This window comes from Arachis ipaensis, chromosome B07, assembly GCF_000816755.2.
Source record: "Arachis ipaensis cultivar K30076 chromosome B07, Araip1.1, whole genome shotgun sequence".
NCBI classification, from domain to species: Eukaryota; Viridiplantae; Streptophyta; class Magnoliopsida; order Fabales; family Fabaceae; genus Arachis; species Arachis ipaensis.
Genome location: NC_029791.2, coordinates 124293107 through 124309736, shown reverse-complemented (window position 1 = coordinate 124309736; position 16630 = coordinate 124293107). Strand labels below are relative to the sequence as shown.

The 16630-nt window shown below is 34.9% G+C and overlaps 2 protein-coding genes and 1 long non-coding RNA gene across 3 annotated transcripts in view; all 3 read right to left on the bottom strand.

Moving 5' to 3' along the window:
- LOC110264432 lies at positions 271-2981 on the bottom strand. The gene is made up of 3 exons (XR_002350598.1): positions 2608-2981; positions 2197-2511; positions 271-511 (listed from the first exon to the last, which is right to left on the bottom strand). It is a non-coding gene; the product is annotated as an uncharacterized LOC110264432 (long non-coding RNA).
- Positions 7639-11749, bottom strand: LOC107606281 (amino acid permease 8-like). Its single transcript, XM_016308321.2, has 7 exons — positions 11433-11749; positions 10143-10376; positions 9232-9325; positions 8923-9140; positions 8638-8777; positions 8305-8532; positions 7639-8216 (listed from the first exon to the last, which is right to left on the bottom strand). The coding sequence occupies exons 1-7, from the start codon at positions 11518-11520 to the stop codon at positions 7794-7796; spliced, it is 1425 nt and encodes a 474-aa protein (XP_016163807.1). The 5' UTR covers positions 11521-11749; the 3' UTR covers positions 7639-7793.
- The window catches only part of LOC107606283 (calcineurin subunit B), a gene marked incomplete in the record, with an annotated part of 2400 nt that continues 430 nt past the window's right edge, over positions 14661-16630 (bottom strand). Inside the window, 5 exon segments of the mRNA XM_016308323.2 lie at positions 14661-15099; positions 15385-15459; positions 15553-15662; positions 16421-16517; positions 16598-16630. Coding sequence (XP_016163809.1) covers positions 15049-15099; positions 15385-15459; positions 15553-15662; positions 16421-16517; positions 16598-16630 — 366 coding nt within the window.

The following is a 16630-nucleotide window of genomic DNA, read 5'->3' as shown; positions in this document are numbered from 1 at the left end:
CCACCACAGGTGAATCGCCTTTCTAACTAGCCTACGGGGTAGAGGCAATGATTTCTGTCGAAGTAGACGAAGGATCCCCCAGGGTGATCTTTTACAATGAGGAAATCAACTCCTAAGCACAGAGAGAAGAGCTCGATATAACACCCTCACTATCAGAAGTCACGCTTCCGGCTGCGCTACTCTGATAGCAATAAGTATTACGACTACTTTACATACTAAATATTAAAATAGGAGCCTATGACTCGACACTGTATCGCTGATTTCTTTGAAAAACCAGAAATAAATAACGTTATCTTAAGAAAAATACAAACAGGCATAGATTCATATACAAAACTCCTTACATAGTAATTTAATATATTGTACATATAAAACATACAATTCCTATCCCTCTTACAAACTTGTAATAACAAAGACGAGGGAAGAAAATAATCTAATTAACACAACAGCATATAAACCAAACGCAGTATAACTCTTCTTAATACTTCTTCATCCGGTTCCTGAAAAGGTAAAGCTGTAAGGGGTGAGAACCTAACCACACGGTCTCACCACGGAGTTTCAAAGTTTTCATAAGAAGATATTTAATAAGAAACTATTTTCAAGCTCAGTGATTATCATTGCCTTATGAATCTTTTAAAACCAATAGGAAATCGTTCAAAATCCTTTTCAAAGAAACAATGTTTAATCTTTCAGAAATCCAAAATCCTTCCTTACTTATAAGAAAATCTCAATCAGAAATCAACCACGCAATCAAACAACACAATCATTAATTCAGCATCCAAGTTCATTCTCAAATGTAGCACGCCAGAACAAACACAGACAAGATAGACAAAGAAAGCACAAGTAGGTAGCAGTTACAGCAAATAGTTCAAGTAGCAGTTAAGAACAGTTTAGCAATTAGGCAAACCAAAACAAGTTCAAACCCAAGCAAAGCATACAAATGCATATGATGCATGCCTGTCCTATGGCTGATGAGGCTCATCTGTCGGTTATCCAGCCAACCCGACAAGTCTGAATTGTCCTTAGACTGTCCCCCGACGTGCATCCCCAAGAGTCTATGCATAGCTTTTTCTCAAATAATCAATATTGCTCAATGGGGGTATCATTCCCGGGAATTTATATAGTGCCCGGTCACACTTACGTCGTAGGGTCAACAGAGTATCGAGTTTTCAACCTGGTACACGTGGTGGCAAGCCACGGCACTTAATCCAGGGAACCTCGTATCTCAGATATTTCAAATTCATAAGCCATATAAATAATTCATTCATCATTCATCAATATCTAAGCCATTCTCAATATCATCATCATTCGTCAATCCATATCCTATTTTTAAATTCATTCAAAAATCATATTTCAAATTAATCCTCATCATCCTTCTTTTCGTTAATCAACAATCTCAATTTAAAACATAATTCTTTCTTTTCTAAATAAATCAATCTGAAACAAATAACGTTTAAGAACTAAATCTTTTTAAATAATTACTTCAAACAAAACTTCCAATTTTATAAAATTTCGGCAGCATCTCCTCTAAAACTCGGATTTTGCCACCCTTTTCGGGTCCCAACTAAACCAAACCAAACACCTGTTAATCATTAAAATCACTTCCAATAATAATTTTCACAACAACCACACTCAACACAGGGAAATTGCAAAATCCAGAATCCAATCAACCAATCCTATAAATCGCAGTTTAAATCAACCTCATTCAACAGCATTAATCAATAATTAAGAACTTTCAGTTTTCTCAAACAGTTTCAAACCAAACCGTTCCTCAAACCCTGTTCGAACCATTACCAAAATAGTAAATTATTCTCAATAAACAAATCGTTTCCAAATACTAAGTCATTTCTAAATTTATTTTAAAATCAAATTCCAATATCAAATCGGGTTCAATATCACATCAAATTTCAATACTAAACCTTTCCTAAAATCGAATTGTTTCCAAAATTAAACTAAATGCCATTATGAAATCTCTCCCATTAATTCAAGGAAAACCACTTTAACAACATCAGTCAACTAATCAGAATATTCAGCTTTCTCAATCGATCCATCTATCAATCAAACTAATAATCTTATTCATCCAAAACAACTCTATTCAATTCATAAGACTCAAGAAATCACCAAAGATGTATTTTACGCATTAATATCGATTTACAACAACTCTGGAAAATAAAACAAGTTTAAGAAAAGCACCCCTACCTCAGTTAGCTGAGTCCGCGTAATTTATCGTGATAATTCCCTTTTCTTTCAATTCATGGCGACAGTGACAACAATAACCCCCATAGAGACAACAACAGCCCCGACACCTCTTATAACAACCCAGTGACTGAAATAGTTTCAAGAAACCGAAGACAAGGACATATATCAAAAATTGAATCAGAACAAGCATATGACAACAATAATTATAAGGGTTTTAGATGGAAAACTCACTACAGCTACAGAGGAACAGAACGGTGGAGCCGCAAGAAGCAGAAATCATACCAGGAAACCCGTTCTGGCGGCGGTAGCATTAATCTGAGTGAGTAAGGCAGCAAAGACACTAACAATAATCAGAACAGTGGGACAGAATAGAAGTGGAACAGGGTTCAAGAAAGCAAGAAACAAGGTTACCGGTGAATCTGACCCGGAAGGCAGCAACGTAGGCAAGGCTTCCCCTCGGCGGTGAGAAGCGGCGGTGGCACACGGCGGTGGCAACTCTAGCGACGACAAGGCGTGGCAGAGGCTGCACAGCAACGAACAGCAACGCAACACCTTCCTCTCTCACCTGCGAACTCTCTTTCTCTCACTTGTGAGCTCGACGGCAACGGCCATGGAAGCTTCTGCCCGGCGGCTCAACAGTGACCGGTACAGTGGCGACATCTCCCCTTTCTCCATCGTGAGCGCTCTCATTCATTTCTCACTCTCCCTCAGCTAGCCCAGTCAACCGTGATGGCGATGCCTCTCCTTCGACTTGGCTGGACGGCGATGCGACACGGCACGACGAGCGGCGGCGAGGTAGCAGCGCGACCTTCTCTCTCTTCTCCTTCTTTGGTTCTCCCTCTCTCTTCTCTATGTGACATGGCGGTGCGGCGGCAGTGACGCCTGTCAGCGCCGTCTCCCTCTCGTCCCTCTTCCCCCTTTCCCCTTCTTCCTCAACGCCCTCTGCTCTCTGTTCCTCCCTTTCCTTTCTTTTTCTTTTTTTTTCCTTCTTTCTTTCTTCAGTTAGTGGGGTATGAAGGGGGTTTAGCATTGGCGGCTAGGTTTTTGGGCAAATTAGGGTTAAGGTGATATTTTGGGTAATTTAGGGTTTTGGTAAAAATTAGGTATAAGGATATTTTGGTAATTTTAATAAAATTGAAGCATAAAGTATTAATATTTGAAAAACTAATTTAATCTCTAAAATTACTTTAAAATATTATTTGTCGTATAAAAGTACTAATTGATTCTCAATAAATTACTCTAATTGAAAATCCATGGTAATATAATTAATTTCTCTTTATCTTAAAGTATTATGATATAAATTAAATAATCTAAAATATAGAGTTTGGATAAAAACCTTAATTTATTTCAAATCCAATTAATTACCTTTAATTATTTTTAATAAAAATAATTTCTGAAATTAAAACTATAAATAAATAAATATATAATTTGGGATTATTTCAAAATAAGACTTTTCAAAGGTCTTGGGCCTTACACTCGACCTGCTACCAGAAGTCCGAGAAAGAACTCGGATAAGAGAGGAAGCTCTAAAGTGTCGAATGGCACTCAGATACAACTGGAAGGTAATCCAACGAAGCTTCATGACCAACGACCTTATCCTGATCCGAAACGACATCGGAGTAGGCAGATCGGGAGAAGGAAAGCTAGCTGCCAATTGGAAAGGACCATACCGGGTTGCATAAGTACTAGGAAAAGGTTACTATAAGGTGGCCGACCTCCAAGGGCGGAAGCTCCCGAGGTTATGGCACGTCTGTAACCTGAGAACGTACTACAGCTAGAAAGACTTGAACCAAGGTGCACTCTTTTTCCCAGCAAATGGTTTTTTAATGAGGCACCAGGTCAAGAACTAAGGGAGCCCCGAACTACAGGGTAACCAGGCATGTATAGATATTTCATTTCTTGCATTTTATCTTAATAAAATCATCCATTCCTTAAAAAGTTTCCTACCAAGGCACATTAATTTATGCTCGAAAAAACGCAAAAAATCGATGCCCGACCATACAAGGTCGGCAGGATGAAGCGATGAGGTTCAAATTAATATGAGAAGTTATAAAAGTAACTCGTACAAAGCGACCCAACAAGGTCGGATTAAAAACAGAGTTGCAGAAATAACTTGAAAAGGCCCGACAGAGAAGTCGGACCACCAAAAGGATCACTAAAAAGGAACAATGTATGCCTCGACCGCGCAAAGGTCGGACAAAACCTAAAGGCTGCAGACATTCAAAGGAACCTCTAAAGTAGAAGTTCGGAAATCGAACACTACTCCTAAAAGTTGCTAAGTAAAAGCTGAAAGGTAGAGGTTTGGAAGGAACACTACTTAAAAAGAAGAACGCAACTAAAGGTTCAGAACACACAAACGCCAGCTAGAAATTTGCCAAAAGGCAACTAAAAAGCAAAGCAAAGCAAATTAATCAACATACCCGCAAGCCAAGCAACTCAGATACTACCTACAAAAGCTATAAAAAATTAGCTGAAAGGTAAGACCCAAATGTCCAGAAAGGCTCAATCCATGCAACGAAAAGGTAAAGGTTCACCACGAACATTACCTAGGAGACATTCGCTACGCTACCAAAGCAATCGACCAAAATATCAAAAAGGATGAACATTAAGCTCAAAAGTTGCTAAAGAGCAATTAAAGGGTAAAAGTGTTTTCCACAACCAACCATCAAGGGCGGATAAGAAGCGACTGAGAATAAAAACCAAGCGCTACACGCAAATTGTTGAAGAACAAAGTAAACAACCCCAAAAGGTTAAACATAAAACTTAAAAGTTTCTAGAAGCAACTATAAGGTAAAAGTGTTTAACTACCAGCTATTACATAAAAAGGTGTTCAAAGACTCATAGACCGGGCCACATCAAGTACATAAATTGAAAAGGGACATAAAAGTAAAAGTCACAAAGGGTCGAGCTTCGCCCCTGTGGCCGCATCCTGAGGAGGAGGAGGAATAACCGAGATCGGAATAGCCCCGACAAAACCATCCAGACCATTTACGATCTCCACATCAGGGCCGGCCTCGGACTGGGTAGCCTCAGCAGAAGGGCTTGGGGAAGCTTTAGTCTTCGGGTCGGGCACAGGAATCTCATCCTCATTTGGGGCAGGCACAATCTTACCATCCACCACCACATTATCCATGCTAAACAAAGAGAGGTCAAGATTGGGAGCCAGAACCTGGATCTGTTCCTTCAAATTCTCGTACATGGCAGTCATACCATTCACCATGTGACCCTGAAGCTCGGCGTAATCATCATAAGAAGATTGAAGCTTCTCCTTCGCTTCAAGCAGCTCAGCATATGTCCTGGTATAGCTCTCCTTAGCCTTCTTCGCCATCTCCTCCGCCAAATTAGAGGTGGCCTCAGCTGCTGTAGCTCGGGACTTCTCCTTTTCCAGTGCAAGCTCCAGCCCCACATTCTTCGCCTCCAACTCAGACTTCAAACCCTCAACCCTCTCAAACTCAGCCTTAGCGCTTCCCAGAAAAGCGCTGGTGGCATTGATACGGACTTTCTTAAATTCTTTCGCCAAAGCAGCATTCAGGTTAGCCATCTGAACACAGTTACGGGCCATATAATGAAAGTTCTTAAGGATGGACACATTGTCAGTAGAGACAAAACCATAAGGAGCAATATGCTCCTCAGTGAAGGCCCACCATCAAAATCCTTGTCGTTAATATCAATAGCTCCCAATATCTTCTGCTTCTTGGGAGCAGGCTCGGAGGAAGAAAGAGAGGAAACAGCATCAGAACTCGCCAAAGGCAGGTCGGTAGGAGCCAAACGGACGTGAGGGGTCGGAATAATCTTCCTCGGACCTTGAAGACCCGAGTCTGACTTCTTTGGTGGAAGTTGAAAGGTGCTCTCCCCCGCCGCCTTCCTCTGTAAATTCTGAGCAGTTATAGTCTTCTTGGTTTTGCGTAGAAATTTCATGGAATCAGACCCCGAAGCCATCTCTGGAAAATAAGAAACAAAACGGTTACGAACATTACAACTAAAGCAAGATAGTAAAAATCAAAGAAGGTCGGGTACTACCTAGCTCAGAACGGAGAAGGGCAGGATCCCCTAAAAATTTCTTCGTGTCCAAATGAGGAGGCCGCCCCCAGTGCTCCTCCAACACACCCACAAAGGCCCTCTCCACCTCGTCTAAGCTCTCTAAGGGGTACTTAAACACTACCAGATTCTCTTGCCACCAAAGTGGAAAGGAGTGCTCCTTATTCTCATCTAAAAAGAAGGGATGGACCTCACCCACAGCCTGGACCTTGAAATAAAAATTCTTAAAGTCATGGAAGGAGTCATCGAAAATGGCAAAAACCTTTTTGCCTTGATTAGCCCAGAAAGAGATCCAAGAAGCTTTCTTCTTGGCCGCCCCAAGTTTTGTCAGCACGAACAAGTATAAAAGCAAACAAAGAGTAGGTCTAACTCCTAGTTCATGAAGGCCCAAGATTGCAGGTCCAAAGGATTTCAGTTTCAAAGTCGGTAAAGGGAAGGGCAATACCTAACTTGGTAAAAAAGTAGTCATAGGCATAGAAAAACGGACGCTCTGTCCGACTTAAAGGGGGGAAACTAACTCTCTCCTCAGGATCAGAGGCGACCAACTCATAGTCTTTCTCATCCTCACTATTGGTACATATCCTATGGAACCTTATAAACTTCTCACAATATTCCCGATCTGCTACAGTCACACAACACAATATTCTCCTTTTTAGACTTATTTTGTGATTATCATAATTTTTGGGATGTGATTATGCTTTTAGAAAAATAAATTTCAAAAAATAGAGTAAACTATGGTCACGCTAAAACCGTGACCATATAGATAACTATAGTCACGGTTTTTCAAAAGGGTGACCATAGAGTAAGCTATGATCACGGTTTTACAATATGGTGACCATAGATAAGTTACGGTCACGTTAAAACTACGATCATAGACTGCTATGGTCACGGTTTTACAAAAGAGATTACTATATTTAAATTCTTTTTAGTGTGCCTTTTTCAGCAATAAAAAATTATCTCTTCAGCACAAGCTAAAAGCAGCTCCATTGAATGTTAGAATTGTAAGATTAAAGTTCTTTTTTAGGCTCATTATATGTCTTCTTGTATGTTGGTAGGGCTTGTATAAGAATAAATAAAGAACATGCATATTGTTATGGTTAGTGGTTTCTGTGATTAACTTGTTACTAACCGTTCCCATAACTAATTAATATGTTGCACTAATCTCTATGGAAAAAAATCCACTAAAATAAGAAAAATTGTAAAGTTACAAAAAAAAAAAAAAGAGTTAATTATCATTGATTTTGTAATTTTTATCATATGTGAATATTACTGTCTTAATTCAAAAATGACTAAATTCTCATTTTATCGGCTTTTTCATTTTAGCGGAATTTAATTCAATCTCTATATTTTTATCGTTTTAGCTTATTCAATTTTTGAATGTCAAACTATAAATAGTACTTCATATATTGCAACTAAGATCAATTAGTAGTGACAAGAATTTAATCATGCATGGTTATTACTGATCGACTAGTTTTCTCCACTCAGGTCCTTTTGAAGCACGGCAAGATAAGAAAATACTACAAAATCTCTATTATTGTTTCCAAATGTACTATGAACTATTATTGTTTATAGGTGAATATCCTGTATTTGCTGATATTCTTGCTGATCTCACGAATGGAACCAATTGCTGCAAGCACCGTAATAAGGAAGCATGTGAAATTCAAAAGTTGGAGTGCATACCACTTTAACGAAGCTACTTTTATGTTCCTCTGAGCAATGTGCATTTGTATGGGGAAAAACACAATGAGTGGCCAAAACCCAATTGCTCCAAGTAGGGCAAGAAATGCGTGGAAGAATGGCATGGCCATGGCAATTATTGTCCCAATTACAACGAATATTGTCCTCCAAACTAACCTAAACATGTTCAACCTGAATTTGAAGATCCACAATTTTGTTGGGTGTTCTTTGTTTATGAAATCTGAATGTGGCCACATTATGTTAGCACCCATCTCAACTATGCGAAAAAATGGTTGAGCCATCACCTGTCACATCATATTCATGTGATTATTCAAGTTGACAAAATTGATATACTAAGAAATCTTTGAAGAAATAATAGGAATGATATCAAACCTGATATGCTCCCACAATGTGAATGACAATGAAAACATTACCAAGAGCAACCAACCAAAAGGGCTCATAGAATCCAAAGCCAGTGAGGATGTTGCCTGGTGTGTGTTCCCCAAAAGCAGCATAGCCAAGTCCACCACATGCAAGGAACAATACTGTCATCATACTGATCCCTACAACATTTGCCTTCTTCATTTGTTGGTTCTCCGGTGGATCTGATTTCAATGTGTCCTAAATATATTAAACACCATGAAATTAAATAATGCCGTTAGTACCCATTTTTTATAATCCTGTATAGGATAAAATAAGTACAAGTAACATAGTGAGATTTATTACCATGATGTCATAAACAACAGTGGCAAAAGAACAAGCAAGTGCAATGTTTCCCATAGCACTAAAGACCCTCCAAATTTTATCTGCTTCAGTCACCTCTGCTCCAACTTTGACTCCAGTTAAACTAGTTGCTTGTCCTTTTCCTGCTCATACCCAAAATGTCTTTTAAATATTAAAATAATGATACTTTTGGATGATCTTTGAGCGGTCACTTGATCTCAACATATCTTTTTTTCATTTTAGTGTTTGAATGTAAGCTCCGTTCAGAATATAGGTACAAGTAATAACCTGAGAGCAGCACTGCTAGGGAAAGTCCACTTCCAATAAATGCATAACCAAAAGAGGTGATAGCAGCAATGGTTGAGAGCCATGTCAATTTGTGGAAGTCTGGAATTTGGGACAAGAAAATTTGTCCAATCCCAAAACCAATCATGTAGGGATTATTCGAAAACTTGCAATAAGCATCGTGGCCTTTTTCATGGAAGCAAATTGCTTTCTTTATAGCCCTGTCACATGCACACACTTAATAAATAGATTCAAGGTAGTTCTTTTAATTATTATATAGATGTTATTAGTTTCTGAATTTTTGTAACTTACACCAAGCTTGTTGAAGTGGTGATTGCATATCCCACTGTCACACCAGCCAGCTTCCCATATAGGATCAATCCGCAAAACACATGCATTTTCCCACCTATTTATCCATTTGAGATTCAGAAATTCATTAAAATATGAATTTAATATGCCTTTTAATAATTGGCTTGCAATATATATATATATATGAGTTATCAAATTATATATCAGTGTCTTTATTCTTAAAGACACATGTTTAATCTTGTTATTCAAGATGGGTTTGGGTTTATTGATCCACTGGTGCTCAAAATAAGAGATATCATGCATTGGAATTGGCGACTTTCGTTTGATTATGAGAGATGCAAAAACTGTGGCAGATATTATGGCAAAGATGGCGATGAAGTTATGTGGAGCTTCTTTCACATTGGGAGAAGTTTAAGAGTAGTCTTAAACGGGACTGTCCCTCTATTTAAGCAGTTCCTTGTTTTGTTTGTTTTGTTTTTCTTTTTTTTAATTTTTTTCAGTCACAAAAAAAAATCTTGAATTTCCAAAAACTTGTGCTTCTGATTATGAGCTAAAGAGTTAGCGCTATACATCTTCTTTGGGTTTAAATGTTCCAAATCTTTCTTAAATACCCAATTGTACCCATAATTGTTCACTTCTACTACTTCTTCTGAATAACGAGTCAATGCAACTAATTTAATACCATCAAGATCAGATGTTCCTTCTTCTAAAACAAAAAAAAATTATTAATGAAAACTTCCCTGGATAAGAACATTAACAACTTATGAGCTAATTATTGGATAAAACTTTCCTAAAATGAAGATGGCCGTTTCATCAAAACAAGTAAACGAGCAATAGTATAATCCAAATATACATCCACTTTTCCAATTTTATAAAAGTATTTCTCTTGCTCCCAACTAAAAAAGAAAAAATACCTAAATATGAGTTGACGGCTTGCATATAAGTGTAGTTCCTCTTGCCAGTAACAGGGTCAGGATATCTATAACAATCAGCTATGAAATTGTAAGTGAGAATGGAGATGCATGAACATGCAATCATAATGCCAATGCCTGCTATCCATCCAAGTTGGGCCATGGCCCATGCAAGTGCCAACACTCCTGCCCCAATTACCACTGTTATTATGTGTGTTGTTGCCGTCAATACATCCCCTGCACGTATCAGTTTTAATTTTCACCTCATATCAAATATAAATAAATTGGTGAAAATTTACAGATAATTGTTTTTAGAATTTAATTTTTGATATATTAACAGTATAAACAATAGATATAACAAAAAAGATAAACAATCAATTATAATCAAAGGTACGGTTAAAAAGAATTTTTATTAAGTGACGCCAAATCAATAAAAATAACTACCTTTTACATTCATTGTGTGAATGGTCATAAAAAACAGATGTAATTACACAACTCTATAAAACGTTTTACACTATCAGTGCATCAAAATTAAACTCTACAAAAAAATATTCAAATATAATAAGTTTTGATAAAATATTTTTCTATTTTTTTCTTAAAAATAGCAATAATATTTTTTCAACTATTTTACATGACACTTGCTTAAACGAACTATTAGATTAACCTAAATTAAATTTTTTTGAATCTTGTTATTAACTAAAAAAAGGGAATAATTCTATTGTACATCTTATTTTTTAATATAGTTTTTCAAAAATACTATTTGTACACTAAAATTAGCTACTATTTATTTGTATATAAATACATACAAATATATTAAAATCAGCTACTAAAATTAGTCATTAATATAGAATACACATTGAAATATAAAATATACATTAAAAATATTTAAAATAATATATATATATTTTTTAAATTTTTTTGTGATATTAAATGCATTAAAGTTCTTATATTGTTTAAGAAATAGAAAATTGTTAGGCATGCACGATATGGAAGGTTCTATTTCCATTCAAAACGATTACATGATTGGTTACCTTAAACTTAAGAGTAGTGTGATTTAAACGTAAGAACTTGCATATTATTCAAATCCCTCAACGCGAAACCGTTTTTTTAAAATTTAATAATACAATTAGTATAAAATATTTTTTTTTTCTTCGAAGTTTGCATGATATTCAATTATTCATCCTTAGGATGAGGATCGGAGACATGGTGAAGAAGATAACTGAAAGAAAATGAAGAGAAAAAACAAAAGAAAGAAGAGTAATTAATTAATTAGAAGAGAGAGAGATCGCAAACCGGTTCTTTTGGATCTGCCATCATCATCGACTTCGACACTTTTGTGTGTGGCGGGAACAACGTTAGACGCTGCTTCTTCAATGTCCATCTAGAATCAGATCTTGTTCCTGATTCCGAATTGAATTGAATACGCGCTAATTGGTTGTGTTCTTGAAACACAAAAGTGATATGAGGAGGAAGTTATTTAAGTTACTGTGTCTGAAGAGTTAGAAACCTTTTTTAGAATGAAAGTAGGATCTCTGATCTGTTGAGTCTTCGCTGAAACAGAGTGTTCCTTGATTTTTGCTTTATTTGAATGCATGAGAATCTCTATAATACCAATATGACTAAGAAAATCGACATATAAACAAACCAGTACTAATAGCGTTATTTCATTTTATTGATCTTTTTATTGATCTTTTTATTGGACTCTTGGTAATATTTGCATTATCATTCACATTGTGGGAGCATATCAGGTTTGATATCATTACTATTATTTCGTCAAAGATTTCTTAGTATATCAATTTTGTCAACTTGAATAATCAAAAGAACAAAATTTATTTCATACCATACCAATTTCTTTTGCAACTATATTACATAGATATAAAACTTCATCCACCAATTAGCTATTATAGGAATATATTTTGATGTCATGAAAAAGTTTGGTTACAGTACTGTAAAAATGTTAGCTTATTCCAATAGTTAATTATTTTGTTAGAAGAACATATGATGCAAACATAATATGTTTAAATGTAAATAAATGTGGTGGTTGATTTTTTTTTTTAGTTTATTTCATTTTTTATTTTTTCTAATATTTCAGCACAAAGTATATTTTATATTTTGATATTTGTAAAAGGTTTAAAAAATACTACTATTTCTTTGTTACTCAAGATGAGCAGAGTATTTTTGGTATTTTTAGTTAATAAAAAAAGATGAAGAATTAAGCGAAGGATTTTTTGTTTTTTTTGTTTTCATTCTTTTTTACTATATCAAATACACACGTCATATACTTACTTGCCATATGAAACTAATCAAAATTTTAGAAATAAAATTGACACAAATTAAACGTTAAAATATTTTTGAAACTTTTTGCATAGGTACGAGAGGTTTTTTGCTTTTATTTAGTGAGTTTAATTTTGATGCACTGACAATGTAAAATGTTTTACACAGTCGTGCAATCACATCCGTTATTTTGGATGACTATTTACGCAATCAATGAAAATATTAGTTATTTTTTATTATGTGGCGTTTTGTGGACGTGTAAAGCTACTTTGCACTAAGAGTACATCCAAATTTTGAATTTCACATGCTTCCTCATTACAGTGCTTGCAGCAATTGGTGCCATTCGTGAGATCAGCAAGAATATCAGCAAATACAAGATATTCACCTATAAGCAATAGTTCATAGTACATTTGGAAACAATAATAGAGATCTTGTGTGTGTTTTGGATTAAAGTGTGCAAATGAGAATTTGTATTATTTTGAGTGTGGTTGGATTAAAGTTTATAAATGAGAGTTCGTATTATCTTGTGTTTGGATTAAAATTTGCAAATGACAATTTGTATCAGATTGATTTTGTAAACTTTTTGTGTTGATGTTAAGGTCATTTATATTTAGTAATTTTGTATCAAATAGATTATAGTAAAATAAATGTTGTTTAAATTATATTATTTAAAATTAAGTTTAGATAAAAATAATTGAAAAAGATATAAATTTATATCATTCAAAATTATATTTTTTTTAAATATTTTTTGGTCGTAATATTTTTGAAAAAGAACTTAAATTTATGTGTTGAAATTTAATACTTTTAATCATAATTGTTCAGTACTCTTGTTTAATATTCTTTTTGTATTTAATTTGGTCTTTCTAATAAAATCAATCACTTATATTTAAAAATATATATACATATATGAACAATGAATACTAAAAATTCCATTAGAAGATACAATAATATGTACCAGAGAACATAAAAAACAAAAAGAAAAAAAGCTCTAAACAAAAACTTCCATTGTATGAACAAGAAAAATAAATAAAAAATTGATAAACGATCAATACTTTAAAAAATTACTAAACATGACACTATAAAAAATACAAAGAATTCTAACAATTGTTCTTAGCATCTCTTAGGCTGCGTTTGTTTCTGAAAACAAGATAGAACAAGACACTAAGAACAAGACATAGAGGACAGAGACACAAAATTTTGTGTTCTTATATCCTTTTTGGTGATAAATTAGAACAAATTATGAAAATCTAATTTATTCTTATTTTTTTTTCATTCAAAAAATTTGAGACGAAAAATATAATAATAAAAAATATAATTATAAAAAATTAACAATAATAATGAAAGAAAAAATGAAAAATAAGTTGTGTCCTTTATTAGTGTCTCCGTGTCCTTCCTGTCAGGATGAATACAAAATACACTAATTCAGTGTTCCTGGACACATTATCTCTGTCCATTCCCGAAACACATTGTCTCTGTCCATGTCTCATCTGTCAGACACGATTTTGTATCTTTGTGTCCCTATCTCAATGTCCTGTCTCTATAAACAAACACAACCTTATTGCAAAATCTATAGTTTGTTGCTCCTAGTAAATGGAAGCATGTTTACGGTTGGAAAAAAATAGCCAAACAAATTTTATATTCTTATGTTGCTTCAAAAGGACTTGAATGGAAAAAACTAGTGAGTAATAACCATGCATGATTAGATTATTGCCACTACTAATTGATCTTAGTTGCAATATACGAAGTACTATTTTTAGTTTGGCATTCAAAATTTGAATAAGCTAAAACCACAAAAATATAGAGATTGGATCAAATTCTTCTAAAGTGAAAGCTTAATTACCTTTAAATCAAGATAGTAAAACCCACACATAATAGAAATTACAAATTCAATAGTAATTAACTCTTTAGTTTGTCACTTTACAATTTCCCTCATTTTAAAGGATTTTTTCCATAGAGATTAGTGTAACATATTAATTAGTTATGGGAACTATTAGCAACAAGTTAATCACAGAAACCACCAACAATAACAATATGCATGTTCTTTATTCTTATAATGAATACAAGCCCTGCCAACAAGACATGTAAGAGCCTAGAAAAGAACATTAATCTTACAATTTTAACATTCAATGAAGCTGCTTTTAGCTTGTGCTGAAGAGAGAATTTCTGACTGCTGAAAAAGGCACAGTAAGAAGAATTTAAATATGCAGTGAGAACTGAGAAAGAAACCATATAAATCATCAAAAGTTGGAAGCTTCAAGTAGCAAATGTTGCCTCAAATTTGAATTCAGGAAACTGAAAATTATTGAAAAGATTTCAAGGGAAATGAAAAATTATATAAATTAAACTATAAACCTGAAATCAACTAGTGGCTCTAAGGTTGTCTTAACAAGTGTCTCGGGACAAAAAATACAAAGACAGTTGCCTGCCTCTAAGAATCTCTGTATGTCTGTCCTGAGTTAGTAACTTAACTTGGCCTAAGAGAACTATGATACAAGAAGTCAAGAACCCCAAGGAGATAACAGTATTTGTGCAAATTCCATTTCCACAAGAGCTATATTACACGAATCTCATGAATACAGAATACAGATTACAATTTTTTTCTTTCAAGAACAGTGAAGAATACAGCAAGCCATTTTCAATCGACAGGGATTTCAACATCCATTTTTAGTTCGGATTGGCCAAGAACCTGTGACAGATGGGAAACAAGAATTAAACAATATCCAGAAATAGAAACCTGTGACAGATGGGAAACAAGAATTAAACAATATCCAGAAATAGAAAGAAACGGAAGAGGCTAAAAGTGGAGTCTTCTAACAGACAAGTTCTTGATGACCCTAACAGATTTTACATTTTAGTGTACGACTAAACTATAAGTCTTCTATCCTTATTCTTTCCCTTATTTATTTGTATGGTTTGTGCCAAACAAACTAGCTCTTTCATATACCCCTATATATATACAAAACTTACAAACCTTAATGAAGTCGTCCAATGTCAAAGAGGAGTCTTTTGTGTATCCGGCTTCTTTGAGAACTTGGCTCAAAACTCGCTGCAAATCAAAGAACAGAGACCAAAACCAAATCACTCATTTAGAATAGCGAGATGAAATTAAAATTGGGACATGTATAGTCTTTGGTGATACCTCTCTCTGTTCATCAGACATGAATGAACCAGACAAATCTTTTAGGACTTCCACTATATCATTGAAAGACACCTTCCCATTACGGTCCGAATCATATACTTTGAAAATAACTGCAACATAGACAAACAAGTAAACCTAGTTACTGCCACTAAAAGCAAACCACACTGCCATGGACAAGTAAACCTAAGTACCACCATTCGATTCAAACAAATGACAGACCTGAAGTTCTTTGAGAGTGAGCTATGAACCAATGGAACCATAACAACTAAACAAACTATATTATGCTTGCATATAAATTGAGAAAAATTCAGCATTTTTAACCTACTCTACATCTTCTGATTAAAACTACTTCTAAGGACACAAGTTAGAACTTCTCTGTAACACTAGCACCTTGCCGGTAGCCAGGTACCCGTCAACCACATTTTTATTGATTATTTATTTCGATCCCACTATATCTACACCTTTTATAATAACCACCGATTTGACATCCGTATTTTCTTCTTTGTTTTGTTAATTAAAAAACAATTTAAATACACAAGTAATTGGTAAAAATCGTATTTTATACATGTGTCAAGAATGTTTGAGCTATGAATAGTGTTTTTCTATTTTTTATATAACTCGGTAAACATAAGAATCCAAAGGAATATAACTTGAAGGGAGCATGTTCAATTGCAATAAGTAAACTCGACTTCACGTGAAGTTGATATTTGAGAGCCGTTAGATAAAAATTTAGTCAAATCAGTCAAATCATCTAACGGCTCTCAGGTATCAACTTCACATAAAGTCGACTGCACCTGAGTTTCCACCTTACAAAATTGTGCAGAGAGAAAGTACTCCAATACTGAGCGGTACAGATAGATACACATACGTTCAATTTTATGTTGTGCAGTAGCTTTAGCGCTAAAAGCAGATAAGAATGCCACAAAGTCCTTGAAATTTATACCATCCACCATCTTCAGTAACCTCTGCAAACAAAGCACAGAATCCATGAAACCATATCATATGAAGGAAGTTAGTAATTTTGGCAAAAAGCTGCATGGTGCACCTGAGAAAGTGGATTCATGGCGAACTCAGGGAC